The sequence below is a fragment of the Ailuropoda melanoleuca genome, chromosome 9 (genome assembly GCF_002007445.2).
Source record: "Ailuropoda melanoleuca isolate Jingjing chromosome 9, ASM200744v2, whole genome shotgun sequence".
NCBI lineage: Eukaryota > Metazoa > Chordata > Mammalia > Carnivora > Ursidae > Ailuropoda > Ailuropoda melanoleuca.
This window is the reverse complement of record NC_048226.1, coordinates 62691239-62718667: the sequence shown is the minus strand read 5'-3', so window position 1 is coordinate 62718667 and position 27429 is coordinate 62691239. Positions and strand designations below refer to the sequence as shown.

At 42.7% G+C, this 27429-nt stretch overlaps 1 protein-coding gene across 1 annotated transcript in view; it reads left to right on the top strand.

Annotated features, from left to right (window-relative positions):
* The window catches only part of CDH17 (cadherin 17), a 64692-nt gene that overhangs the window by 24611 nt on the left and 12652 nt on the right, over window positions 1–27429 (top strand). The window contains exons 4-14 of the mRNA XM_034668866.1: window positions 3980–4114; window positions 5026–5164; window positions 7291–7449; window positions 7553–7752; window positions 9715–9846; window positions 10146–10296; window positions 14403–14618; window positions 18243–18319; window positions 20190–20381; window positions 23632–23876; window positions 26696–26826. Of these exons, the coding sequence (XP_034524757.1) occupies window positions 3980–4114; window positions 5026–5164; window positions 7291–7449; window positions 7553–7752; window positions 9715–9846; window positions 10146–10296; window positions 14403–14618; window positions 18243–18319; window positions 20190–20381; window positions 23632–23876; window positions 26696–26826 (1777 nt within the window). The remainder of the gene's footprint in view (window positions 1–3979; window positions 4115–5025; window positions 5165–7290; window positions 7450–7552; window positions 7753–9714; window positions 9847–10145; window positions 10297–14402; window positions 14619–18242; window positions 18320–20189; window positions 20382–23631; window positions 23877–26695; window positions 26827–27429) is intronic.

Here is a 27429-nt window from a genome sequence, read left to right as displayed (position 1 = left end):
CTTTCTTTTGATGTCCATTAACATGGTAAATTGTTTTCCACCTCCCCCCCACTTTAAATCTGGAACTATCTTTGAGTCTAAAATGAGTCTCTTGCATACAACATATTGATGGGTTTTGTTTTTTTTATCCAATCTGATACCCTGTGTCTTTTGATTGGGGCATTTAGTCCATTTATACTCAGGGTAACTGTTGAAAGTTATGAATTTAGTGCCATTGTGTTGCCTGTAAGGTGACTGTTACTGTACATTGTCTGTTCCTTTCTGGTCTATGTTATTTAGGCTCTCTCTTTGCTTAGAGAACCCCTTTCAATGTTTCTTGTAGGGCTGGTTTGGTGATCGCAAATTCTTTTAGTTTCTCTTTGCCCTGGAAGCTTTTTATCTCTCCTTCTATTTTCAGTGACGGCCCAGCTGGATGTAGTATTCTTGGCTGCATATTTTCCTCATTTAGTACCCTTGGGACTGTTTACTTAATATCATTTTCAGATTGTTCTTTGCTTGCATATAGAAATACAATTGATTTTTTATAATGATATTTTATTCTGCAACCTTATTGGACTTGTTTAATAGCTGTAATAAATTTTTTAGATTCTGTAGGATTTTCCGTATATAAGATCACATCATCTATGAATAGGATAGTTTTACTTCTTTCTTTCTAATCTGGTTGCTTTTTATTTCTTTTGCTTGCCTAGGACCTTGAGTATGGTGTTACATAGAAGTGGCAAGATTGGGAATTTTTTCTTGTTTCTAATCTTTTGGGAGAAAGGTTTTATTCTTTCACCATTAATTATAAGGTTAGCTGTGGGTTTTTCTTAGATGCCCTGTATCAGGCTGAGGAAATTACTTTCTATTCCTAGTTTGTTGAGTATTCTTTTTTTAATCAAGAAAGAATGTTGGATTTTGTCAAATGATTTCCTGTCTCTATTGAGATATTCATTTGGTTTTGTGCTTTATTCTATTAACATAGGGTATTAAATTAATTGATTTTCATATATTGAACCAGCCTTGTATTCTGATATAAATTCCACTTGGTCTTGGTATGTAATTGTTTTTATATGTGGCTAGATTCAGTTTGCTAGTATTTTGTTGAAGATTTTTGAGTCTATATTCATAAGAAATATTGGTCTGTAGTTTTATTGGGTTATCTTTTATCATTTGCATGTCAGGATGATATGGTCCTCCTAGAAAGAATTGGGAAGTATTCCTTACTCTATTTTTTGGGTAGCATTTGTTAAGATTTGGTGTTATTCTTTCTTTATGTATTAAGTAGAATTTACCAGTAAAGCCAACTGGTACTGGGCCTTTGTGTGAAGTTTTTTTTTGATTTCTAATTCAATCTCTTTACTTGTTATAGTTTTATTCAGATCTCCTATTTATTTTTTAGTCATTTTGATAGTTTCTGCCTGTCTAAGAATTCATCCATTTCATTGAGGTTGTCTAATTCATGGGGGAAATAATTACGTATCATATTCTCATTAACCCTTTTTATCTCTATTACTTTGGTAGCGATGTTCCCTTTTACAGTCCTGATTTCAGTTATTTTGATCTTTTAAAAATTTTTTTAATTAGTTAAAGATTTATTTATTTATTTTATAGAAAGAGAGCGTGAGAGAGTGAGTACAAGCAGAGGGTTAGGCAGAGGGAGAGAGAGAGTCAAGCAGACTCCTCACTGAGTGCAGAGCCTGATTTGGGGCTCAGTCTCACAACATTGAGACCATGACTTGAGCTGAAATCAAGAGTTGGATGCTTAACCAACTGAGCCACCCAGGCCCCCTATATTGGAGATTTTCAATGCCCTCGAGGTCATCTTACTCCCCAGATGAACTTTTTTTGAGTATTTTGGTCAGTTTCTTGTTTGCATCAACTGTTATCAGTGCCTCAGGTAGCTGCAATGTTAAACATTTATTGATGATTATTTTTGACAAATTCCCCAAGAGAAAAATTGTTTGCAGTGAGTGAACTCTGAGGTCAGAAAAAGACAAGCCCTTTGAGTAGGTGTTTCCAGGCAACTCCAGATAGGTCAGATAATAGCAGTTGTTTGGGAAACTCCAAACCCTTTCTGCCCCTTCCATAGTGCTATGGCTGTAAGGCTGTTGGATTTCAAGGCTACTGCTTATCTTGAGAAAAGACAATGAAATTAGGGCAAGTCAAAGTAATCACAAAGCTTGGTTCTTAGTCATAGTAATTTTCTTAAATAAACACACCTTGGATTTTTCAAGCATTTGGTTAATTTCCAAGGTTCTGAAAAAGTTGATATTAATTTACAATTTTTTCCAGTTTCTCTTTGCTTTTATGGAGGAAAAGTTTTTTTCAGATCCTTATTCCATCTTTGCCGTTGATATCCTTAAAACACAAAATAGTAACACTTTTATTTATTATATAAACAACACAATATCAACAAGCAAACACTCACAAAAAAGTATTCACCCACAGTTCTATCCACTTAACACATTAACTACATTTTCCCCCATATCTTGCCCACTGACATGAATGCTTTTGGTACTCTTACAATCATAGTTTAAGTTTACTCTTATAGTCTCCTTTTGTTACTTTTCATAATATCATTTTTCTTATGCTGCTTCATAATTCATAGAATGAACATTTTAGTGATTAACATTCTATCAACTTTATGTTCTATAATAGTTTTATCATCTTTAGTTTTTGGTCATTTAGGAGTTTTCAACTTTCCGGTATTGTAAATAAAGCTACTTATACTACAAGCATGTAGTTTACTGTTTGAGAAATATTTCCTTAGGATAAATTCTGTTAAGTGATGTTTGCTATCAAAGGCTACATTCTATGCCTCAAGTGATTTCCAAAGGGAAATTTGTGCTAATTTACATTTCCATCAATAATATATGTGTTTCTTTATGTCCTTTAAAACATCGGTGGTTATTGATTTTTAATTTGTTAATAAAAATTATAAAAATGTGTTAAAATTATTAGTGAGATTGAACAAACTGTAATGTCTGCTTTATTTTATGTGATTTTTCTATTCTTGTGGTCTTAAAAGTGCTATAACTATTCCATGAATAATTATTGATATTTTCTTCACTTCTGAAAAAGTAATTAAGAGATTGTCATATAGAATTTTATCAAGTTAGGAACACCTGGGTGGTGCAGTCATTAAATGTCTGCCTTCAGCTCAGGGCATGATCCCAGGGTCCTGGGATTGAGTCCTGCATTGGGCTCCCTGCTCAGTGGGGAGCCTGCTTCTTCCTCTCCCACTCCCCCTGCTTGTGTTCCCTCTCTTGCTGGCTGTCTCTCTCTCTGTCAAATAAATAAATAAAATCTTAAAAAAAAAGAATTTTATCAAGTTAAAGCCATTTTCAAATTGTTTTCCTTAATATTAAAATATCTCTTAGTCTTTGTCACAATGTTTAGAAGTACCAGATGGCATCTTTTTTATCCTAGCAATAAAGTTATTTCTTTTAATGTTTCTTAGAAGCTAGCAATGTTAAAGCTCTCAGATATTCTCAGAAAAATCTCATCTAACTCCAGCTACAATTTAAAGCATTAATTGGCTTTTATCAATGTATTAAATTATATCATACATTGTTTCTTGAGGGGAATGTATTTTAAAGGTTAAATAGTTAATGTTAAAGCAAACTTTTAGAATGTATCACTTTATTTTTTTTAAGATTTTATTTATTTATTTGAGAAACACAGAGAGAGAGAGAAAGAGAGAGAGAGAAAGAGTATGGGGGGGCAGAGGGGCAGAGGGAGAAGGAGAAGCAGACTCCCCGCTGAGCAGGGAGCCCAGTGTGGGGCTCGATCCCAGGACCCCGAGATCATGACCTGAGCAGAAGGCAGACGCTTAAATGACAGAGCCACCCAGGCGGGCCTAAGATGTATCACTTTAAAAGCTCAGATCTTATTTAGTGATTATACAAATGAAAATGTTACCCGAAATCGATGACTTTCTACAAATTCTACAACATTGTTTTTCCTTACAACCTAATCTGATTTTGCTTTTTCCCAGTTTAAGGCCAGTCCTCCTGCTGTGAATTTCAAACTAACCGGAGAGACAGACGGCATATTTCAGATACAACCAGATGGACTTCTATATCATAACAAAGCCTTGGATAGAGAAACAAGAGCTGTTCACAAACTCCAGGTGAATTGAGAACAAAGGAGCCTAACTCTAGCCTCTGAGCACCTTTAACTTTGTGCTGGAAGTATCAATGGCACCTTCATCTCTTTCAGAGAATCCTGTTGCAACTGTCTTGACATTAATGGCATGCTTTGCAAATCTCGTTTGTCCATTTTTTACCAACTACAAAGGGATACCCCTAGGGTATGGCAAAGATACCCTCTTCCTCAGGCTTTTTAACCAGAGCAACCCAATTTGAATTGCCAAGGCCCTCAGGTGGCATTACTTGTTCAAGTACGGCCATGCTCAAGCACCTGGATCAAACCAAGCCAACACTTCTCTGATATTTCAGTGGTATCTGCCTGTGGCTATTGCGTGGGATTTGGATGCATGGAGAAGTCAGCATCCGTGAGGGGATGGAGCTCCTGTGGGCCTTGCAAGAAGCAGAAGAAACCAGTGTTCAGAGGCTCTGACTAAAGAGACCTTCTCCCTCTTTGTCCCCCTTAATTTTTCACGGTTGCATCTGAATACAAAGGAATGGTAGAGAGTTAATTGTAGAAAAAAGAGCAAGCAAAACTTCCCATCTGGTAACTTCTCTTGGCTTTGCAGGTTAACCACTAAAATGCTCTGTCAGAGGACATGGCACTTCCATAGACTTAAGAGTCAAAATGTTCTTATTTCACTGATTCTAACTATTTAGAAGAGAAGCGTGTCCAGCATACCTTACGGCTGGAAAAACACAGACACGATTAGCAGAGTTTAACTGAGTGGGTCCCTATTTTAGTAGCTCCCAGTATGGGGCCGTTATGAGTGTCTTTCTCCCCTACAGTCACCAGGTTATAGAATCTTCGAGCTCTCATTTCCTTCAACTGACTTTGGGTGTGTGATACGAGTTCAGACTCATCAAGGTGGTTTCCTTTTCCTTTCTATGTCAGGTCTCAGCCCTGGATGCTCAAGGAACTGTCGTGGAGGGCCCCGTTCCCATCACCATAGAAGTGAAGGACATCAATGACAATCGACCCACATTTCTCCAGAAAAAGTATGAAGGCTCAGTAAGACAGAATTCTCGCCCAGGTAAAAGGCGGGAGGCCAGAGATACTTACGGAAAGACTATCAGGCAGAAGGGGCGGATTTGTGGGGCTCACAGCTGCAGATCCTTCATTAAGCACTTCCTGTCATACTTAAATTTCACAGCAGCCCTCTGGGAGTTATTTTATTGTCCTCACTGCTCTGTGACGTGCTCTCTCAGCTTTGGCACTACCAACATCTTGGGACCGATAATTCTCTCTCTGTCGGGCTGTCCCTTGCATTGTAGGGTATTAGCAGCATCCCTGACATCTGTCTACTCACCAGGTACCAGTAGCAACCCCTCCCCCCAAGCTGTGACAAAAAAGATGCCTTCAGACATTGCCAAATGTCACCTGGGGGATGAAATCACCCCAGCTGAGAACTATGATTTTAGAACGAGCTTTAGAACACCTTAGAGCTCTAGGACACTCAAGAATACTCTGGAAAGGTGAGCTCACTCTCCTGAATTCTAGCAGAAATCTTCATGCTCATGGTCACTGTTGGCTCCCAGTTCCTTTTCTTTTGTTACTTGCAACTCCTACTTACAGCTCCTCTCTTTACTTTGCTTCTACCCTTTATTTCCACAAAAGCCCCTCCTCAAGGCCTAGGTGTGTGGCTCTGTGGAAGATTTGGGCAGATGAAGGCGCATATGTCATAATATGAATATGAAGAAAATAAATGTGAATATTAGACTTCTGAGTTCTCAGAAAGACTCTTAGCCATTTCTACCAACTCACTGTCAGATTTCCCTCTATGTTACTTAATCTTCTCTCTCTCTCTCTTCAGTGCCCAATCCCAGCAACTCAGGAAGAATATTCCTTTCAGTTCATTACGTGGAGCATCTCTATCCCCGAGCTTACAACCGAAGACTCACTTATGAATTCTGCTAAATGAGAGTCTTCCAAGTCTTACTCTTTCTCGCTTTACTAATAGGCTCTTCTAGGTCAGTGGTTCCCAAACTTTCTGGTCTCAGTGTTCCTGTGTTCTTTTAAAAATTATTAATGACTCTAAAGAACTTTTTTTTTTGAAGATTTTTAAATTTACTGATTGGACAGAGAGAGACAGAGCATGAGAGGGAATACTAGCAGAGGGAGTGGGAGAGGGCGAAGCAGGCTTCCCGCTGAGCAGGGAGCCCCATGCGGGGCTCGATCCCAGGACCCTGGGATCATGACCTGAGCCAAAGGCAGATGCTTAATGACTGAGCCACCCGGGTGCCCCCAAAGAACTTTTTTAAATATATGGGTTTTATCCCATGATGCCCTGGTAAATGTTTAATAGCTGTCTCTCTGAGTGGAAAAGCCCTGATCTGTAGGATTTTCCAATTTCTGTGGTATAAATACTGCCACCATGGCTTATTTTAAGCTACCACTGGTGTTAATAATTGGCTCACAAAGTTTCTGGATATTCAACCATTGGCTCTCATGAGCTGGCTCTGGTACATCACTGATTATATCTACCACTATTTACTTTATTAGAATTAAAAAATTTAATTCATGGTAAGTAATAAACATATTTTAATGAAAAATAACTATTTTCAAAGACAAAAGGAATTATTAAGAGTGGCTTTGTTTTCATCTTTGCACATCTCTTTAATGACTGGAATAATTAAATGAAAACAATTGAATTCTTGTGCCTTTTTCTGCATCCATTCTGTTGCCAGATGCTGTTTTGGTTGAAGCATAAGAAGCACAGATATGCAGTTGGAAAAGGGAGGAGTATTGTAATAGCATTTTCAGATAACTCTGGATAGCCTTTGATACTATACCAGAACTCAACAAGTGGTGGTTTCTTAAAGGCTGGTGGCAATGTGAAATCTGAAACTATATCAATGCATTTTTGGATACTCCTCTATGCTAAAATCCACTGAATGATCTTGCGCTTCGGTGGATCTTTTACACGTGCATGAGTTTCGACTCCATCAAACCTAAAAATAATCTCAAAGACCCCTACAAGTCCCTGGACCATACATTGAGAAACCCCACCTGAGTGGAAGAAGTAGAATAAAGATTTATTTCCCCACTGGTATAAATTCCCCCATTCTGTCTCTGCCTCTTAGAAGATAAAAGTGGCTATGGTTGGTTTGGATTTCAATTAACACCTTTTCCCCCCTCTGGGGGTATTTTGTTAAACAGGAAAGCCCTTCATGTACGTCAACGCAACCGACCTGGATGACCCAGCCACTCCCAATGGTCAGCTTATTTATGAAATTGTCATCCAGCTTCCCAAGATCAACAACATCATGTACTTTCAGGTCAACAACAAAACGGGGGCGATTTCACTCACCCTAGACGGTAAGTCAAGCGATGCCCTCATGGGACTGAGTCAGAAAAAGGAACCTAGATCTGTGTTACCTTTGGAGATGTTTCCTTTTCTCTTCTCTCCTACTTCCCATAGGATCTCGGGCACTGGATCCCAGTAAGAATTCTAACTACAATCTGGTGGTCTCAGTGAAGGACATGGGAGGCCAGAATGAGAATTCTTTCAGTGACAGCACATCTGTGGATATTGTGGTGAAGGAGAATATTTGGAAAAAGCCAGAACCTGTGGAGATTTTTGAAAACTCAACTGATCCTCACCCCATCAAAATCACTCAGGTAGTGCCCAAGGGGTGTCTCGAGACCGCTAGATAAATGGCCTCACTTTGTAGAGGCCCATTCTCATGGTCTTCACTGATATATTTCTTTGGTACCTTTTTACATAGCATAATTATAAACTCTGGACTTTACCAGCTTGGATTCAGACACACACACACACACACACACACAAAAGCTTTAAAAGAGAACCTCGTTCACCTTTACCTTCCAAGTAGATACCACTAATGTTTGTGTACTGTCAGTAGTGTGGGATATGGCTGCACTGGAGTGGTTTGTATATGGTGCATAAATCATATATAGGTACATGATTTGAAGAGGAATTGTGAATATTTTTGAAAGGCTGCTGCTTATTCTTGTGAGAAAACCTTTATGCAGTAGACTCATCCCATCATAGACTGAGGGACAGACATTGGACTGGCCAAGAGTAGGAGTCAAGAAGGCAACCTGTACCCTTGGAGACCACCCTCCCGCAACTCCTTCTCCTATATGTACTTCTCCTCTTTATTCACATGTCCCCTTCTTCCCACTCCCGTGGCTGGAGCTCTTATCCTGGGTCTGCTGCTACCTTAGATCCTGGAAATTGGGCCTTGGCTCTACCCAGATCTTACCTCTTCTGGCAGATCAGAAGGCTCCTTGACATGAAAGTTGTGGGTTAGTGAAAGAGCACTGGGTTTAGAAGTAGATAACCAAAACCATGTGCCCGCTCCATTATTTTAATGATCCATCATGAATGCGCTGTTTAATGCTTCTGAGCCCCAACTTCTCATCAACAAAATGGGGATAACAACACATTTCTGGTTGTTGTGGAGATTAACTCAGAGGTAGTGTCTGTGAAAGAGGATAAACGGTATTAATGTTACCAGTGTCAGTTTGTAGGTCCCCTAAGGTTTTTCTGAATGGGTGTTATTGTTCAGGGGCACTGGAAAGGCCCATCCCATCATATCTATTGTCCATCTTGAAAGGATTTTTAATTGTTGAAATGTTGAATTAATGAAATTCACCTTCAGGGGGGAAAAAAAGAATGAAAGCAAGAGGTTTTCTGCTTTACCAGCTAAGAAAATGTGTCAGGACTCCCAGCCATGAGAGTTTCAGACTTAGGCCTTTACTAAAGCCTTATTTATTATTGAGGTTATCTCCATAAGGACTTACAAATGCTAAAAAGAACATACTTAAACATTGTGCCCTAGTTTCCTCATTCATAAAATGGATATAACAATAGTCCCCACCACTCCACCTCATCGGACTCTTTGAGAATTTAATGAGATAATACTTGAAAGTATTTAGAATTGCATCCAGCATGTGGCAAACCCCCAGTCCCTGTTACTATTAGTATTAGAATATCAGGGAGGCCGGGCTCTGTCTCTAGCAAGTGGACCGATCTTACTATTGAGTTTATTTTTTGCCAAGTTGTTTACAAACAACACTAGGAGTTGGCAGTTATTCTTATCTCTGAAGTCTTTAAGACTAAATATTCAGGGGAGGAATGTGCTTTACTTATGAACTATTTGTCTTACTTAAATCATGGCATAGAGACAAGGTTAGAGTGTCTTCTATTGCTCTTATCATCTTCACTGGGGAATTCGAGAAGCTTGTCATACATCTTGGCTTTGTTCTCAGATAGTACCAGCTGCAAAGTACAGTTCGTTTCTTAAATTGATGTTTCATGGATAAGAAGGCTCCACAGTCAGGCTTCCAAAAGAACAACCCACAGCCTCTTTAGAGGGTTCACAAAGAATTGGTTTAGAGAAGAAAAATACCCTGTGTGCTTTTTTTGAGCACTATAACTTGGTGAAAAAAAAAAAAGGCTTATTTTTGCTTGAATATGAGGTAGTTATAGAAAACCACAGACGTACAAACAAGATTGTCAGAAATTTTAAATTGAGAGCCAGAAAAGTGTTTATTCCTTTCCAGTTCTCTTGGTCTTGATATATGTCTCTTGACAACTCCCCGTGGGCCTCATAGGTGCAGTGGAATGAGCCAGGTGCACGATACATCTTAGTTGACAAGGAGAAACTGCCAAGATTCCCATTTTCAATTGACCAGGAGGGAGTTATTTATGTGACTCAGCCCTTGGACCGAGAAGAAAAGGATTCGGTGAGTAAATCTGGGAAGATTCACGGGCAACAAAGACAGAGTCCTGTGTCTGTGGACAACTCAGTGCAGGATCGATTTTATTTAAAAACAACAAAAACCCCAAACTGTGTTCTGAACCTCAGTGCGTTATTGCTTTCAAAGACAAGAGAGCACCCCACAGATCTGACCCATTTCATTTTTGCTTGTTTCCCAGTTCCAAGGAAACTGAAAATAAAAGGGTAAATTAAATAGCTGTTTTCTCTGCCTTTTAATGGGGATGATGGAGGAGTCCTGTCTTAACACTGATCTTCGTGTTGTAGTATGTGTTTTATGCTGTGGCAAAGGATGAAGCTGGACAACCGCTTTCATACCCACTAGAAATTCGTGTGAAAGTTAAAGACGTTAACGATAATCCGCCTACGTGTCCATCGGCAGTGACTGTATTTGAGGTCCAGGAGAATGAAAACATAGGTAAGAAATGAGAGCGGTTCAAAGCCATGCGACTCTCCTCAGTGTGTTACCTCCGCAGTCCCTTTCTCCTCTCTACCAGGTTAAAGCTGGGCAGGTAAGTGTGATCGGGAATCATCTGTGCACGTCTGGCATGGCAGAGAGATTTGAATGCACTCTGGGAATCACACAGGTACAGTATTTAGGCTCAAACAATATCTAGGTAGTGTTTTTAATTGGAGCCTTCATAACTACTACCACCGCTGCTACGACAAGTACTCCCACTACTACTACTAGTAATTACTTCTACACCCTTACCGCTGCCACTGGCACCATAACCACTTATGCCGGTATCCTGTAAACGTATATAAGGCTATCTCATTTCCAAGGTTTTCCCGTAGATTCTTATTTGCCTTCTAACAATCTCAATAACGGATAAAATCTCATCAGATTTGCTAAGTAATTTAGAGAAACAATTACATCCAACGTCAGATACCTGCAGTAAGCAAGCGCCAAAAATGGAAGTTGACTCTTGACCCTTGATCCTCCCTCTCTAGGAGTCAAATAATAGTTCAGGAAGCTGGTAGATGAAGTTCAAGTCCTACATCTTTTTGTCCTTGCAAGTCTTCTTGACCTGCTTTGTTACCTTGTATTGTGTCGAATGGTAGCCTTAGTTTTGTGCAGGGGACACTACTATGAGGACATTTGGATTTCTGGGAGTTTTAGGGCTTTCCTGGATTTGGGACAACTCTTGTCTATGGCCTCGTGGTGATGAGCCCATTGGTTAAACAGGCTGGCATTTCTTGAAATGTGTTTGTCTGTTGTTTTGTGGAAGTTTCAAGGCTTACAAGGTTAGCAGTCTCTTATGACTGCCACTCCTGGGGCTCTGCTGTCCTTGTGAGCCAATCCTCTCATGCTCTGTGGACACTCTCATCATTTTCTTTTGATAGCTCTACTCTTCTTGCTACACAGTTTTGACACAGTGGGTGGTGTTCTGGCAGCATGATGGGCCCTGCTCCTATGGCTTCTTTGCTCAATGTGCATGTTTGTATGTTTGCTGTCTTGCAGTCAGGAGTCCTATATAGGTGACCTGTTGTCCGTGTGTTCTGCTTAGGGCCTGTCTTTTTCATTTATTCTAATTCTTGCTGCAGCAGGAAGGGTTAATTGATAGCTTGAAGGATTTTAGTTAATTACAAGAAAGAATCTTCTAACAGTGATGTTGTGTAACAATGGAATGAGTGACAATAGCCAAGAAATACTTGTGGCATCACCCTTTTTGAAAACCTCCCAGATTTCTGGTCTGTGATGCTGAATGAAGGCAGAGGACCTTTGAAGACCTTTCCAGATGATTCCTCAAGTGTCTTTGTATAGGCCTAACATTTGGTGTATTCGTTATCTATTGTTGCCTGACAAATAGTCCCCAAACTTTGCAGCTTTACACAAGCATTTGTTATATCACAGTTTCTGTGAGTCAGGAATCAGAGTGTGGCTCAGTTGCATGCCTTTGATTCAGAGGGAGAGCTTGGTCGGGTGGGGGCAGGGAGAGCTTGAAAAATGGTGAGCAAGATGAAGGTGGATTTTTATAACCCAATCTCTGAAGCGGCGTCCATCACTTTCACCATAGTCCACTGATTAGAAGTTAGTCACTGGGCCCGGCCCACACTCAGAAGCACGGGGTTACGCCAAGGAATCAATATGGGGGGATCCTTGGGAACAATTTTAGAAGCTGCTTACCTTTGGGATGAGGATAGTGCTAGTTTTCTGAGACTGGTGAGGAAGTCGTTGTTGGTAGAATAAATTGTTCAGGGGCCTAGGGAGCTCTTCTCTCTAAAGAAGAGACTTTATTTTGTGACAGTATTTCACAAAGTGTCGAATAGTAGATTTAATGGGCCAGGAATTCTTATAAATCAACAGGGATTGAGTCTGTTTTTTATATTTAGCCTAAAACAGGTACAAAGCCATGTCCCTGCCCTGTGGGGGTTTACTGTCTAGCTCAATAAAGTACTACATTGTTCCTTAGTGTGTTGATATTCTCCTCTTTGGTGTCTTTTATTAGCCAGCATCTTGTGGGACTCATGCCCCCAAGTTTTAGCAATGCCAGTATGAATTCTGAAATCCCACTTGTTACCAAATCCTATGTGTTCATAGAGGAAATTTAGCTTCTCGTAAGAGCCTTACCTCCTTAAAGTATTTCTGAGTGTTCCAAGAGATGCTGTAAATACCTCTGAATCAATTTGGGTTCCCACTCGTTCCTGGCCTTTGTCACCCAGAGACCTAGCCCTCCTTTTACTTCTGGCCCATCCAAAAAGTTCTCTGCTCCCACCGAGAGGCATCCTGTACTGGAATTTCCCTGGTCACTGACGTCAACAGTCCTCATAGTGCCTCTGACAGCTGGAATTTTCCTGTGGGGTGGGAGAAGATTGTCCTCTGTGTTACACTTAACTTGTTGAGAGGAGAGGTCCAAAGCAGGGCTGCTCAGACCCCAAAGGATGGCAGAATTTAGTAAGATACTCTTTGATCCCAACGCTCAGATGCTTAAGGGCAGATACATGCCACAAAGGTGACTTGGTTGTCACGGATTCAGAAAGAACAGTGGCTACTGCATTGGATAAATATTCACTTGTGCCCTGTTGGTCGCGATGCTCCCTCCCCAGCCCACGGGACATGTCTGCATGTGTCTAGCTCCGTTACACGTAACATAAGCACTTCTCTACCTCCCCCCCCAAAAAAAAAAAAAAAAAAAAAAGGCAAGGTCTCCAAATTTCCATGTAAGTCAGTGAATGCAAATTGATTGGGGAAGGGGTGAAACCTAACTCCACAGCTGGGACGTATTCAAGTTTTAGCCCCACGGTGGGATTCTTGCTGCCTGTTGGAAACCCACAGTTCTCATTTCACAGAGCAAGATGATCCAGAACTTATTACAACTCACCCAGAACTGGAGGGAGCCGTGAGTCATAGCCTCTGCCTTCTGGAACTCCCTGGACCGAAACACTCAACAGGCATAAAATACATAGGGCCATAAACCGCAGCAAGGTGGGGGATGTGTGCTTGGTCTTTGCCCTGTGTCATCTTCGGGGTGGGGTCAGTCTCTGCAGTTGTGGCGTAAAGTTGCTTAGAAGCAAGCCACAGTTGGCTTTTCCTCATCTAGTTTATACCATTTGTCTTGTCTGTCAGTGTCCAAGGATGGCTGTACCAAATTACCACAAACTTAACTTCAAACAACGGAAATGTATTCTCTCACAGTCCTGGGCTAGACAGCTAAAATCAAGATGCCAGCTAGCAGAGAATTCTTCTCGGCCTCTTCTAGCTTCTGGTGGCTCCTGGCATTGCTCGGTGCTTATGGCGTAACTCTGGTCTCTGCCTCCTCCTTCACGTGGCCACCTCCTCTGTGTGTGACTTGTGTCATCTCTATTTCTAATAAGAACATCAATCATAGATTTAGGCCTACCCTAAATCCAAGATGATTTCATCTCAAGATCCTTAACTAATTACATCTGCAGAAACTGTATTTCCAAATAAGGTCACATTTGAGGTTCCAGGAGGACATGAAGTTTTGTAGGACACTATTTGTTATGGGCTGAATTGTGTCCCTCCTAAAATGCATATGGTGAAATCCTAACCCTCAGTACCTAAAAGGGGGACTATTAGAGCTGGGGTCTATGAAGAGATAGTTCAGTTAAAATACTGTCATTAGTGCGGGCCTTAATCCAATATGACTAGTGTCCTTCTAAGAAGAGAAAATCTGGACTCGGACACATATAGAGGAATGCCCATGTGAAGACAGCCACCTACAAGCCAAGGAGAGAAGTCTCAGAAGAAAGTAGCCCTGCCAACACCTTGATCTTAGACCTTTAGCCTTCAAAAGCTGTGAGAAAATAAATTTCTGTTGTTAAATCTACCCAATCTGTGGTACGTTCTTATGCTGGCCCTATTGGACTAATAATACACTGCTCAACGCTCTACATTATGGAAAGAGTTGGAAGAACCAAATAAATGTAAGAACTTTAGCCTGCTACTCAAAGTGATTTGCACCCCTTTCTAGGAACGTGCTTATCCAGTGAAACCATTTTGAATACAGTAGATTAAATAGAATCTGTAATGGATGGATTCCTTTTATTCTTTCTCCACAGGGAGCAATATTGGGACTTTTATTGCCCACGACAAGGATGAAGAAAACACTGCCAACAGTGTTTTAGTGTACAGAATTGTGGATCAAGTCCCTGCATTGCCCAAGGAAGGACTCTTCCTGGTCCAGACCTACTCAGGAGTGTTCCAGTTAGCTGAGCAGTCTTTGAAGAAGCAAGACACGCCGCAGTACAACTTAACAGTAGAGGTGGCTGACAAGGGTTAGTATCACATCCGCTGTCAGAAGTGAAAATAGCTGTTTTCCTTCTAGTTGCACTTTGTTAGGCTGCGCCGATGCCTGGGCATATCACAGGGGCCATCGAGAGCTCCTGTTCCTTTGTAAGACGCACATGGAGCGCAAGAGGCGCTTGGTCCAACATGGTAGAGGCCGGAGCTACGGCTCAGGCAGCATTATTGTATTGGTTCCAGTCCTCTGAGAAGCAGAGGCCAGGAGGGGATTAAATGTATAAGGATTTTATTAGGGGAAAGGTCATGAGAAAAAAGTGGTGGGGTGTCTGGAGAAGGCTGGGGGAGCCATCAGACCCAGGACAAGCCTAACCCTGAGTGAAGGAAGGCTGGTGGGAGCATCATAGACCACTAAGTGTCGAAAAATAGTTGGCCAAGGTCCCTGGGAAGTCCAAAGCTGTCCATTGAAGGAGTCTGTGATCTCCTAGAACATGCCTGTCTTGGCCTGCCTGCCTTGCTCTTGGCCTGTCACTGGCTGGGGGCAGCCCATGGGAAGCAAGACCTCTGTGCAAACGTGCTGCTGGATTTCAGAGCAAAGCAGCGGGGCCATCATCAATTGTTGGAGGTTGGCAGGGCCCATTCTCATGGCTGCTGTGATCATGAACCTGAATATTAATTGTATTTTCCAATTCCCCCTTTTGGATTCTAAGGACTCTATTGCTTAAAAGTGGAGGAGAAATGCGTCTTTGGGCAAGTTCTGTCTTCTATCAGCTCTCAGCTGGCCATGAGACATCAGAAGACATTGTTTCTGACTCCTATACAATTTCAAAGCAAGTGGTTCTTAATTTTTGTTGGGTCACATAGGCCCTTTGAAGATCTGATGAAAACTGTGCGTTCTCTAACAAATGTATACATTTTTGGACAATTGTGCACAGACACACAAAAACACACGTTTTCAGAGCCAGATTGATTTTAGGGACACACACGTTCCTGGGTTAAGAATCTTTCTTTGAGTTAACGAGCATGCAATCTCAGATGACCAAATAGTTTATAATCATTATGCGAGGAGTCACAGATTATATAGGTATGGAGAAGAAAAGAACATCATTTCACACCACTCCTCACATTTCCCTCTTTGCACAGATATTGACATATTGAAGAGAATTGAGGTTTAACAGGCCCCCAATATAGACTTTTGGGGAGTTAGTAATTTGGCCAATAGCGAGGGTCTAATATGTGTCTAGAATTATGTTAAGAGGTACAATGGAAGTGAGTATAGTAAATCATCCCTGGCTGTGATGAGTTAACAGTTTCACACCCTTAGCCATCCATTCTTTTAACACATGGTTGTTGAGCACTCACCTTGCATGAAACCCTACTCGAGGTATTGAAGATACTCAGGTGAATAAGACCCAGGGTCTGTCCTCAAGGAGCATTCATGATAAAGGAGATAGACATTGAATAAATAAATTACAACCAACATGTACAAGGTAGCCCATGAAGGAAATGAGTGACTCAGGGAAGGGAGAGAGCAGGTCAGGCTTTCTGAAAGAGGTGTCATTGAGCTGAGTTTTGATGGATGGATATGACAAGTTACAGAATGGTGCAGGGTTTACGGAGGAGAAGAAATTCCATCTGCAAATGCATGGAGACCTGAAGTAATGGGAGGCTGTAAGAGTATAAGGGGGAATCAGATTACAAATTGTCCATGTTCGTGATTACATCTATAGAAAATAGGGACCAGATCATAAAATAGATTTATACATAAATATATATGCACGTGTATAGACAGAATTAAACATTCAATTGTGCTCCACTAGAGCCTAGAGACGAGGCTTAATTAGTGTAGTTTTACGGAAAATCAGAGAGGGCTCATTACCCAGGAGGCCTCTACTGGCCCAAGTGAGTTTGTGCAGAGCAGGGAGCCAGTGAGTCCAGGTCCTGGGAACCCCCCTCCCCATTGTTAGCCATTTTTGTTGTCCTCAAATGTTCTGGGGACTGACCCCAGCTTTAATTAACATCCATTACTATAATTCAATGTTATTAGATTACAAGCCTGGCCTCAAGTCTCGTGCATTGAACACCATCTCTGGAGTTACACCGCTTGAGTGTATCCATCAGGATCCCAGTAGAAATCAGCTTCTCAGAGGGAATCATCAAGAAGAATTTAAATAAGGGTTGATTTGTAAAGGTTGTGGGCAGGGTCAAGGGAACCGACTAGAGGTGTGAAGGGCAATGGACAACCTGCCCTCCACTGAGGTGTGAAGGGGTGATCGAAGGGCACATTCCCTGAAGGAACATGCCCTCTGCTTTTGCCTACAGAAGAGGCAGCTGGGGGGAACTACCCCAGACCTCTCTCCTCCTGCCCCTCCTCCCATCTCCTGTCAGTGTTGCCATTGACAGCAGCCAAGGAGCCCAGATGCTGTTCCTGAGGTCGGCCTGCCGGGACATGGAGCAGGGTGAAGGGTGGGGAGCAGACAGAGAGGGCAAAGGGAGCACATGGATTTGAAGTCTGGCTTGACCACTCGTTAGTTGTGTGACCTCGATCTGGTTACCTAACTTCTCTATCCTGTGGCTTCCTCATTCATGAACTAAATGAGGACGATCTTAGTATCTACGTCATGAAATTCACATGACGGCGAAACGAGTAATGCTGGTAAAGCACTTAATACTGTGCCTGGAACACAAAGAGTGCTGCCAATTTGTATTATGACAAGAACCCCAGTTCTGTTTTTATCTACGTTTTATATATTAACTAACTGAGGTGCAGAGACCTCTGGTGACACACATCTGATAAACTCTCACACATCTGATAAGGGGCAGAGTCAGAATTCAGCAGTGGAACTCCCGAGCCCTGAGTCTTAGCTGTTATACAACACAGTACATCATGGCTCAGGGCCTTGGCAACCCCAACAAGGAACCTGTCATGTTGTTTCTCATTCTGGATATTTCCCTGGGCACCCCATCCCCACCTGTATTCTACGCTCATCTTGGACCTAGCTTGAACCTGCTCTCTCAGACTAGATCTTTGAATTGTCAAACCCACACCTCAAAGCCTGTGTCATTTTCCCAGGGTTCCACGAGCTACTTCTGACCCCCTCTTGCCTCCCATAGTCTGGGTAGCTAGGCCTCTTGAGAGGGGCTAACTGTACCGCTTCCTCCCTCATTTGAAGGAGCAGGCACCCAAGCTTCCCACCATAGAGGACAGAGAAGATGCAGGATGGTAAGTGCTGGAAGTCTTTAGAGAAGGAAAGACAGCTGGCTGGGCAACTCAGGGAAGGCTTTCTGGAAAGATAGTTTTGCACTAGGTTTTGAAGGCTGCAGAAGTTTCACTAGATAGAAAAGAAAGGTTGCTTCACAGGGAAAAAAAACAAACCAAACCCAGTCTTGATGAGGAACATGCCTTCCCTGGGAAGGGGCTGTTGGAGGACAGCGGGATGCCCAGGGAAGCTTCTCTCAGAGCTTTCTCCAGCCTCCTTTTGTTGACCTGCTTGTGTGTGCAGGTGGGGAGAAGAAATCCTGTCCCCACAAACACTGCATGTCAGTAGCAGAATTGTGGTCGTGACTGTCACTACCCTTGCCAATGTGTTTCTTGCAGATTTCTGGTTTTAACGCATGATGTTAAATGAAAATTTTTGTGATATGTCTTTGATTTTCAGATTTCAAAACCCTCTGTCATGTGCAGATCCATGTTATTGATATCAATGACCAGATCCCCATCTTCGAAAAATCAGATGTGAGTAGTTTTCATTTTCATCTGTTGTTTTTTCTTTACTTTGTTCACATTATTGACCCTTACTTCTGGAATAAAGACACAATGAATAGTTAGGAAGAATTCCAGACTTTAAAGGTAGCTTTACAGTCAGTACACTGGTAGCAAACCCAGACACCATCTGCAGTGGAAATCTTCAGGGAACAACAGCATCCTCTGTTAGAGTATCTGGGAACATCTGTTTATAAACTTCTACCAATGGCTCGTTTCTTCCAAGGGCTTGCATTTCATCCTTATATATTTTGTGACAGTGAATGGATTACCGCTAGGTCTCAAAAAAAGCATTTTTAGTCAAAAACCTAATATCTGAAATACTGGTGATTTAAATTCCTTTTGCAATAACTGGGTAAGAGAAAGGAGAGGAAAAATGGACCTCTCGGTTAAGCCAAAGAAGAATGTGCTTAAGACATTTGCAAGAATAAGGAAAATTGGGCAGAAAGAGCAGGAGAAAAAAGATCGGTTGAGAAAACGTCAAGATAAATGTTCATTGATTTTGATGTGGGCTTTAAATTTGGGGGTGGCTTTACCACTGCTTCCCTTAAAAGGGAGGTCTGTATTTATCCTGGAGTAGAGAGAAGCGCACTTGACTAGATTGTGACGTCATGTTTGAAGTTACTTATGGGACAGCCCAGAGCCCTGTGGTGATGACGATCGTAAATCAAAGTAGGGACAAGGCTGTGACAAAGGAAGGGAATTGATTTATGAGAGGACTTGGGGCAGCAAGAGGTGCAACTGAACGTAAGGGGTAGCGGGTGCTGGGGCCCCGCAGGCATGAGATAAAGAGCCCGTTCCTTCTCAGTCTCCACCAGCCCTTCCTTGGTTGTGGTTTTCTTGTGTTCCATCCAGACGGTGGTTTTACGTTGAGGATAAGAACACCCTGCTTTGGGAGTTGGAAATGCAAACTGGGCCCTGGAGAGAGCGAGTGGGCATCTGTCCTCGCCCCAGGCCTCCTGGGGACCCAGCCTGTTACCGTCTTTAAGATCATGATGCCGACAGAGACGATGCGGGGGATTTTCAGTGGAGGGGTGGGAGATGGTCCTGGCCAGTGAGCGAGAAGACAGGCTTTGGAGTTGGACAAGCATGGGCCTAAGTCCCAATTCTAGGACTTCCTAGCTGTGAGCGCCTGGGTGGGGTTTACCTCTCCAGTCCTTTGCTTTTCTGCCCCATGGAGATGACGGTGTAGCTACTTGATAGGGTGCTTTGTTGCGTATCTTTCCTGAATCCTTATCAGGCGCCAGGCATTGAGGGGGGTACTGCTTTATCTCTCTCAATCCCCACAGCAAACCCGACGTAGGTTGCATTGCTATCATTTCCATTAGACAGATGATGAAACTGAGACTTGAGGAAATGACGGGACTTACTTCAGGTCACCCGGCTACTAAGTGGCAAGCCGAGGATTCAGCCCCAGACTGTTTGACTCCAAAGTTCAGCCTCTTACCTCCCTTCCTTGGTGGATTACAGATTAACTAAAATAATATATGTAAAATGCCTGCCACAATTTAGGTACTCAATGCATAGTAGCTATTTGTTTATATCCTCACTAGTATCATAATTACAGTCAATAAATGTATTGGATGTGAGAAGGGGGATCTGTTTTAGAATCCTACCAGTAGCTCCCCGAGACATGTTTCTGGGTGCAATGGATATCAGTCTACGAGGATGACTGATGTCAAAATCAACGGCTACGTAGTTCTCAGTAGGAAAGCACGCTTGGTGAGTATTGATCCAGACTATGACTTGTGTTCGTGGTGAATCCAAAGAGACAAATTTGCCCTTTGGCAATTATGCTTGATGACAATGGACATTCTCATTTCCTTCCCTGTTTTTTTCTTAGTATGGAAACCTGACCGTTGCTGAAGACACAGTCGTGGGGTCCACCATCTTAACCATCCAGGCCACTGATGGTGATGAGCCCTTCACGGGGAGTTCTAAAATCCTGTATCGTATTACACAGGGAGACAGTGATGGACGACTGGGGGTTGACACAGATCCCCAAACCAATGCTGGATATGTCATAATTAAAAAGGTAAAGAGCCCCTTTAATGGATTTTTTTCTTTTTATAAATCAAGTTTCTTATGATGGTGCAAGATCGGTAGGCAGAGCAGTGGATTAGCAGTGACCTCTCAGTGACCTCTGTGGTGAGGGACTCCTAGAGCACTCATTCATTCTCGTCCTCCTGAAAGACAGAAGGCCAAGAGTCTAGTTCTGGGTCTGTTGCTAACTGAGCAAGTGACTTGTGGAGGGAGGTGGGTTTGCCATATGAAATATATAAAATATAGGATAAACAATTTTTTAGAATAAGTGTGTCCCATGCAATATTTGGGACATACTTCTACTAAAAGAACTGTTTGTTGTTTACATAAAGTTCAAATTCAGCTTGGTGTTCTATATGTTTATTTGTTAAGTCTTGGGAGTGGGGAGGTTTTGCTGAGGGCTTTACCTTTCCTTTTGCAAATGTGGGGTATTAGACTGGATGAGCCCTGCGAGCCCTTAAGGCTGTAGACCCTCTATTCTAATGTGTCAGCCATAGACTCGTCTTTAACAATGACTGGAAATTGGTAGATCTCCTTTCAAGTTTTAATAGAAAACTTTATCCTTTCGTCCTATCCTTCCTGCCAACCCCCTACTTTCATCTTTTATGATATCGCTAAGTTCATTGACTCTACTTTATCTTATCTTCTGTAAGGACTAAGACGTTTAGAGCCAAAGTCTTGATTACTATAGTACCTGCTTCTTTGTGCAGGATCTCTCTATCCCTCCCTCAACCTACCCCCACCCCCCACTGTACGCCTAAATCTTGACCCTTTTCTCCATGGCTGCCTCATCGATGCTTCAGAGCATGTAAATGGTTTACCAGATGACTCAATAGGAAGCATTACTCAATGTCATCTGATATATTTGAAATTATAAGGAGTCAGAGTTACAGCAATAGTGAGTCTGTAAGCATGGCTGGCTGCTGAAGGTTTATAGTGTGTGTACTAGAGGCTGCAAAAAAGGCTCAGGAGGAAAGTTTGGACCAGAATCAATGCTCCTGCCTTCATCCCCTGAGATGAAGAGTGGGTGTCTGGGGGTCAGAAGCCCCAGCTTGCATCCCGCCCCCAGGTAGGGAGACCTATCTGACCACTTGGTGGCGATCAAAAGGTCATCATGGGGCCATGACCTGCGGACAGTGGGTGCTTATCTCTGCGAACAACCTCTTTTTTACATCTCGTCTGGCTTACAAAATTTTATATCCTTTATGGTATATCCTGTCTGTTGCTTCTTGTTTTCCATTTCAAATGGCCTTGAGTCTTCATACATAATTCTTTCTCTTCCATATGAACATTTCTTTTTTTTTTTTTTAAAGATTTTATTTATTTATTTGACAGAGAGAGACAACCAGCGAGAGAGGGAACACAAGCAGGGGGAGTGGGAGAAGAAGAAGCAGGCTCATGGTGGAAGAGCCTGACGTGGGGCTTGATCCCATAATGCTGGGATCACGCCCTGAGCCGAAGGCAGATGCTTAACCGCTGTGCCACCCAGGGGCCCCTGAACAACATTTCTACCGTACTTTCTATTGAACTAGAAATTGGGTTGTGATGTTGTGTGTGTGGAGGAGAGGGGTTTCTGGAGAGTGGGAATTTTCTCCAGAATCTCTTTTCCACTGGAGCCCTCAAGGGCCCAAGAAGAACGAGTCCTTCTCCCCTTTCTGTTTCTTGACTGATATGTGATGGAAACTATGTGCCCAGGAAAAGAGGAGAAGCCAAGATGAGTATAACACAGAGAGCTTATGCTCAGTAAGGATCTAAAATAGATAACCAAGCAATTAGAGTCCTGAGTTAGGTACTGAGATTTTAGAGGACATGGAGCGTGTCCATTTGGGGCTAGCAGATGGGGATTGGGTGTAGAGAGGACAGCATTGAGCCAACTACGGCCTGAGGCGGAGAACTTCTTCAGATGTTAGGGAAGGGCAGGCCGAGCTAATGCAATCATGAGCTTTTCTCTTCTTGAATGGATATTATCTTTTCTGTTCAACCAATGAGAAACTGATATAAACTAAAGTTAAAAGACTGATAGCCCACCAAGTGGTCCTAGCTCTTACAGGCCTGGGAGAGTGAATCAAATAGTGTAGTGTCCCTAATCTATGATGTGCTTTTTGGGCTTCATTTTGGTTCCTTTGTTTTTGAGGTCCTGGGTACCACTGAGACTGTGACTGTATACTCTCCCTAGGAAAAAATCACATGTGTGCATAATATAAATATTTAGATTTTGGTTTCTAGGGCTTCACAGATTACCAGAAGTCTTTTAATCCCAGATAAGAAGCCCAACTTCAGGGGCTGTTCCTCTTCAGCAGGCCTTTTGGACTAGGATTTTCTTCCCTTCATAGAATCATGGACTTAATGCCTTGAGAGAGAGCTTAAAAGTCACATGAAACCAGTTGCTGGAATGCCACGGAAGTCCTTTCTATGCTAGCCTGTCACATGTTGTTTAAGCCTGTTCTTGAAAGCTATCAGAGTTGGGCATTTACTGTGTTTTGAAGCCACTCCTTCTATCCTGGGTAGCCCTGTTAGAATCTTCCTCATATTACATTCAAGTTGGTTTCTTGATTCTTGATTCCTGGCTCTGTCCAGCACGGTCTGTCACAAGAGCATATCCTCCATCTTTCAATTTTCTCTGCTAACCTCTCCTACCCTTTATGTGGGTAAGTTCTCTATTTTGGGGTTTGGATCCTGAGGTCCCTGGGAAATCATTCTCTATACAATGTGGACGTCTCTATATAAGCATTTCCCCAGCTGTCTTCTGAGAATTTTCTTGAGAGAATTAGTAAGTTTCTGCTGAATGAATGAAGGATCCCAGGGTTACATAAATTTAAGGGATGCTGCATTGATTTCCTCTTCTAGGAGAGTCATAATGCATGTAGCATATTAAAAGCTCAATGAGTCCTTCAGCAAAGACTTAGGCTCTTATCATCCTGAGAAGTAGGTTTTTGCTGCCACCAAATTGGGAACTGCTGCTCTATAAAAAAGTCTTTATTTATTTATTTATTTATAAAGAGGGGGGGAGAGAGGGGCAGAGGGAGAGAAAGAATCTTAAGCAGGCTCCACACCCAGCGTGGGGCTTGATCCACACCCCTGAGATCATGACCTAAGCTGAAATCAAGAGTTGGATGCTTAACTGACTGAGCCACCCAGGCGCCCCTGTTAGAAAGTTTTTAAAGGACTGTTGGGAATGAACCTGTCAAGGAGGCTAATCATCTGCCAAGTTAATTTTTCCTCTTTTTTTCCCCCCTAAACAGCCTCTTGATTTTGAAACAGCAGCCATTCACAATATTGTGTTCCAAGGAGAAAATCCTGAGCCTTTGGTGTCTGGTGTAAATTACAACAGCAGCTCTTGTGCCACGTTCAAGCTTATTGTGACAGATGTGAATGAAGTACCCGAATTTTCCCAGCGTGTATACCAAGCAAAAGTCAGTGAAGATGTGGCTGTAGGCACTAAAGTGGGCAATGTGACTGCCAGGGATCCGGAAAATCTGGATATAAGGTAGAGGAGAGCAGGGCTGGGCAGTCCTCGCTGTCCTGGGACCATGGCCAGTGGGGAGGAGGAAGGACTGGGAGGGATAGAGAAGCTGGTCCGACTCCAGGGCGCTCCCCTAAGAAAGCAGCCAGTGATCTGAAGCTGTATCCCAGGGCACAGGGTGAACCTGACCTTGGTTCCAACAGTCATCAGTACCCTGGGGGCCTCCGCGAGAAATCAGGCTCAGGCAAGTGGGAAGCGTGTCAGCTTCCATCCCAGCCCACTCACCACAAATCCCAGCTGAGAGCTGGTGAGCTCAGGAGATGGGGTCCAGGGACTGGGCTCCCCAAAGCCAGGCTCTGTGTCTGTACCCACCATGGGAGCCAGGGTTTGGGGCAGAGTTCCAGCTCAACTCCTAAAGTGGACTGAAGTTCTTTCTAGACAAGGGGAATGAAGCAAAAGCCCAACTGGACAGACTCACCCACCTGATAGGGTTAAAGGAATCTTCTGGATGTAGAGTGCCTATGTTCCTCGGTTCTCCAGACAACAGGTCTGGGGTGACAAGACTCATTCCAGAGCCCACTCCTGGAGAGGCTAGTGCTCAGGCTGAGGTGGTTAAACAAAATATGCAGATCTTTCCATCTTAACAATTCTCAATCACGTTTTTCCCAGTGCAATAGGACCTATGCAGATTTGTCTTAAACATGTGCGATGATTTGCCCAAGATATATATGTTTGTGTATATATCAATATCTATAACCTCTTTAAGATTGTATAGTTAATAAGCACATAGATAGGATTTGAGCCCGGATGTTTTGCTTCTGCTTTATCACATTAGCACTACTATCTGTGGTATAACAAATACTTCAGCTTAAACCATTGGCTTAACCATTGCATGTGGTTATGAATGACAATCCTTAAATTTCTCAAAACATTTGACAGGAGTCACGCCTCCCAGTGAGCTTGATTTAGATACTTGGAATCACCTCTAAGACCTTTTTCTTTGTCAGGGAATAAAGTTCCCACCTACTGTTTACTCTCTATGTCCCATAAAGACAAAGGTAAGCGGGAAAGAACTGTGTGGTTTAGTGTAGGTATCACTGTATACGTCAGAGTCACAGAGTATAATGGGGCACAAAATGCTGATAATTTACAACCATTTATTGTTTAACAAATGCTTCTGCGTTCTTCATGAGAATGTTATAAAAATCATTAGTCAAAGACAAGTGAATAAAAATTTGAGTGTATGAGTGGGGAAAACAAAAACATTTAAGAAAAGTTCTTGGATCGAGGAAAAGGTATACCGTAAATGTTATTAAATTGAAATCAGAAAGATGAGGAAGAAGACAGAGAAGGGGAATGTCCTGTAAGAAGACAAATGAAAAGAGTGTTTCAAGAATGAGGAATAATCAGTCAATAGTTCTGATACTAGTAATAAGCCAATTAAGAATTAAGGATGACTCCCAAGTTTTTGGCCTGAGTTCTTTCTTATTCTCGCAGCTCTGCAAACTCGTAATCCATCAGCATACAGTGGTCCTTTAAAAAAGTATATCAGATCATAGGACTCTTCTGAAAACCCTCCAAAGAGTTCCCATCTTACTCAGAATGAGATCCCAAGGACATAGGATTTCTTTATCACCCGCACACACAGCCTAACAGCGCTTGGCATATAAAGCATACTAATATTAGGAAAAAAACACTAATTTGATGAAAGAACACATCCTGACTTTTTAATCATTCTCTTGCTTCTGGACATGTAGGTTGTTTCCAGTATTTTTTTATTGTATAAAATATTTTGAATCTATGTATGAATATGATTCTTTTCTAACTTCAATTAAATTGTTTTTTATTTGGGGACAATTCCAGAGGTGGTATTCTGTGGTCTAAAGACATGGACATCCTTATGGCGATGTTGTGTCCCTTCCCAAGGGGCTGCACTAATTGGTTTTCCAGTGGTTCTAGTCTTATCTCAGATTCAACTCTCACACACCTGCCGATGAGTTCCACTGAAAACACAAATATGACTAGATCACCTTCCTGCTTAACAGCATTCTGTCGCTGCCCATTGCTTCCAATGATCTGGCTCTTTCCACCTCCCTGGCTTCATCTTTTGCCAACCACTGCTTCCCATTTGTACCCCAACACGGCTGGAATGCTCAACTCCCCCCCACCACCAGGCTGTTCCTTGGCCTCTCTGCATTGACTCACGCAATTGCTCCTGCCTGAAGCATCCGTTTTCTTGCCCTAGTTGACATCTCCTGCTTCAGAAAGGCTTCTCCTGGACTCCGCAGAGCCCCTCTCGTTGTATTTGCCACGTTTTATTGGAACTCTCTGTTTCTGTGTCTGTCTCCTCCAGTCCCCCCCCTTTTTTTTTGGTAATCTCTGCTCTTGCTCTTCTGCCCGATATATGCTAAGCACCCCATAGATGTTTGTAGAATGAACAATCCACTGTGTCGCCAGCAGCCTCTGAGTAGCCACCTGCTCACCAAGCATCTCCACCTCTGGGTGTTCGAGTTTTCTTAGAGGGAGTGATTTGCTAATCAGTTTTAAAAGATGCTTCCAGGTTGTTTTCATTGGAATCCTTTGATTTCTTCTCCGGAGTTTGTGACTATACCTTTTCTAATAAAATAAATATAGCCACGACTCTGTAAGGATGCGCAAATCCTCCTTTTGAAGATGGACGGTATGCCAGGAAAGCATTAATAATATAAAATAATGATCCTTTAAATATGCTGTAAGTGATATGCCAGGGATAAGGCTGATAGAACAGCATAATGGTCTTAACTGTCTTCTCCCCTTCACACACGGTAATGTGGGTTTTCTTTCACTCTTTTCACCTTATGAAGTTATTCCCTGGGCGACAACAGGAGAGGCTGGCTTAAAATTAACCCCGTCACTGGCGAGATCTCTACTGTGGCTCCGCTGGACAGGGAAGCCGAGAGTGTGTATCGGGTGCAAGTGGTCGCCACCGAAGTAGGTGAGAAAGAAAAGCGACAGATGATTAGGGGCTCCATCAGTAGACATGGGAGGGAGGGTGAGGTGGGCGGGAAACTTCACTGGGTCCCATTGCCAGAATATCTTCTAGTGGAAGGATGACAAAGGGACCGAAGTGGAGGGAAGTGCTCCCACCGTCCCTGGTTTGGTGCAAGGTGGGATCCACCGGCGCCTCTCCGGCAGGGATGCACCTGCAGGCTGGCCAGGCTCCGGGGTGCTGCTGCTGTGCACTCGCGTTTCCTGGGGGGGTACAGCTTCAGGGAAGCTTCCTGTGTCCCCGCTGAACTACCTCCCCTTCCTCCAGAGTGCTTGTGGGTTTCTCCTGATAGCAGGGCCAAACCGCTGCCCTGCTGACCTAGCCGTGACTGGCTCCTTCAGCCTTAAATTGCCCTGGCTCAAGTCTGATCTGTACTGAAACAGAATATGTTTTATGCCATGTTCTCAACTTCCATATGTGCCGGAATCACCTGGGAGCTTGTTGGAGCAGATATTAGGAGTTCATCTCTGGAGATTCTGATTCACTAGGTTTGGGTGGCCCTGGGTATCTCTGTTTTGCTGAAATCGGGTGAGCTTTTGAAAGGAAAGA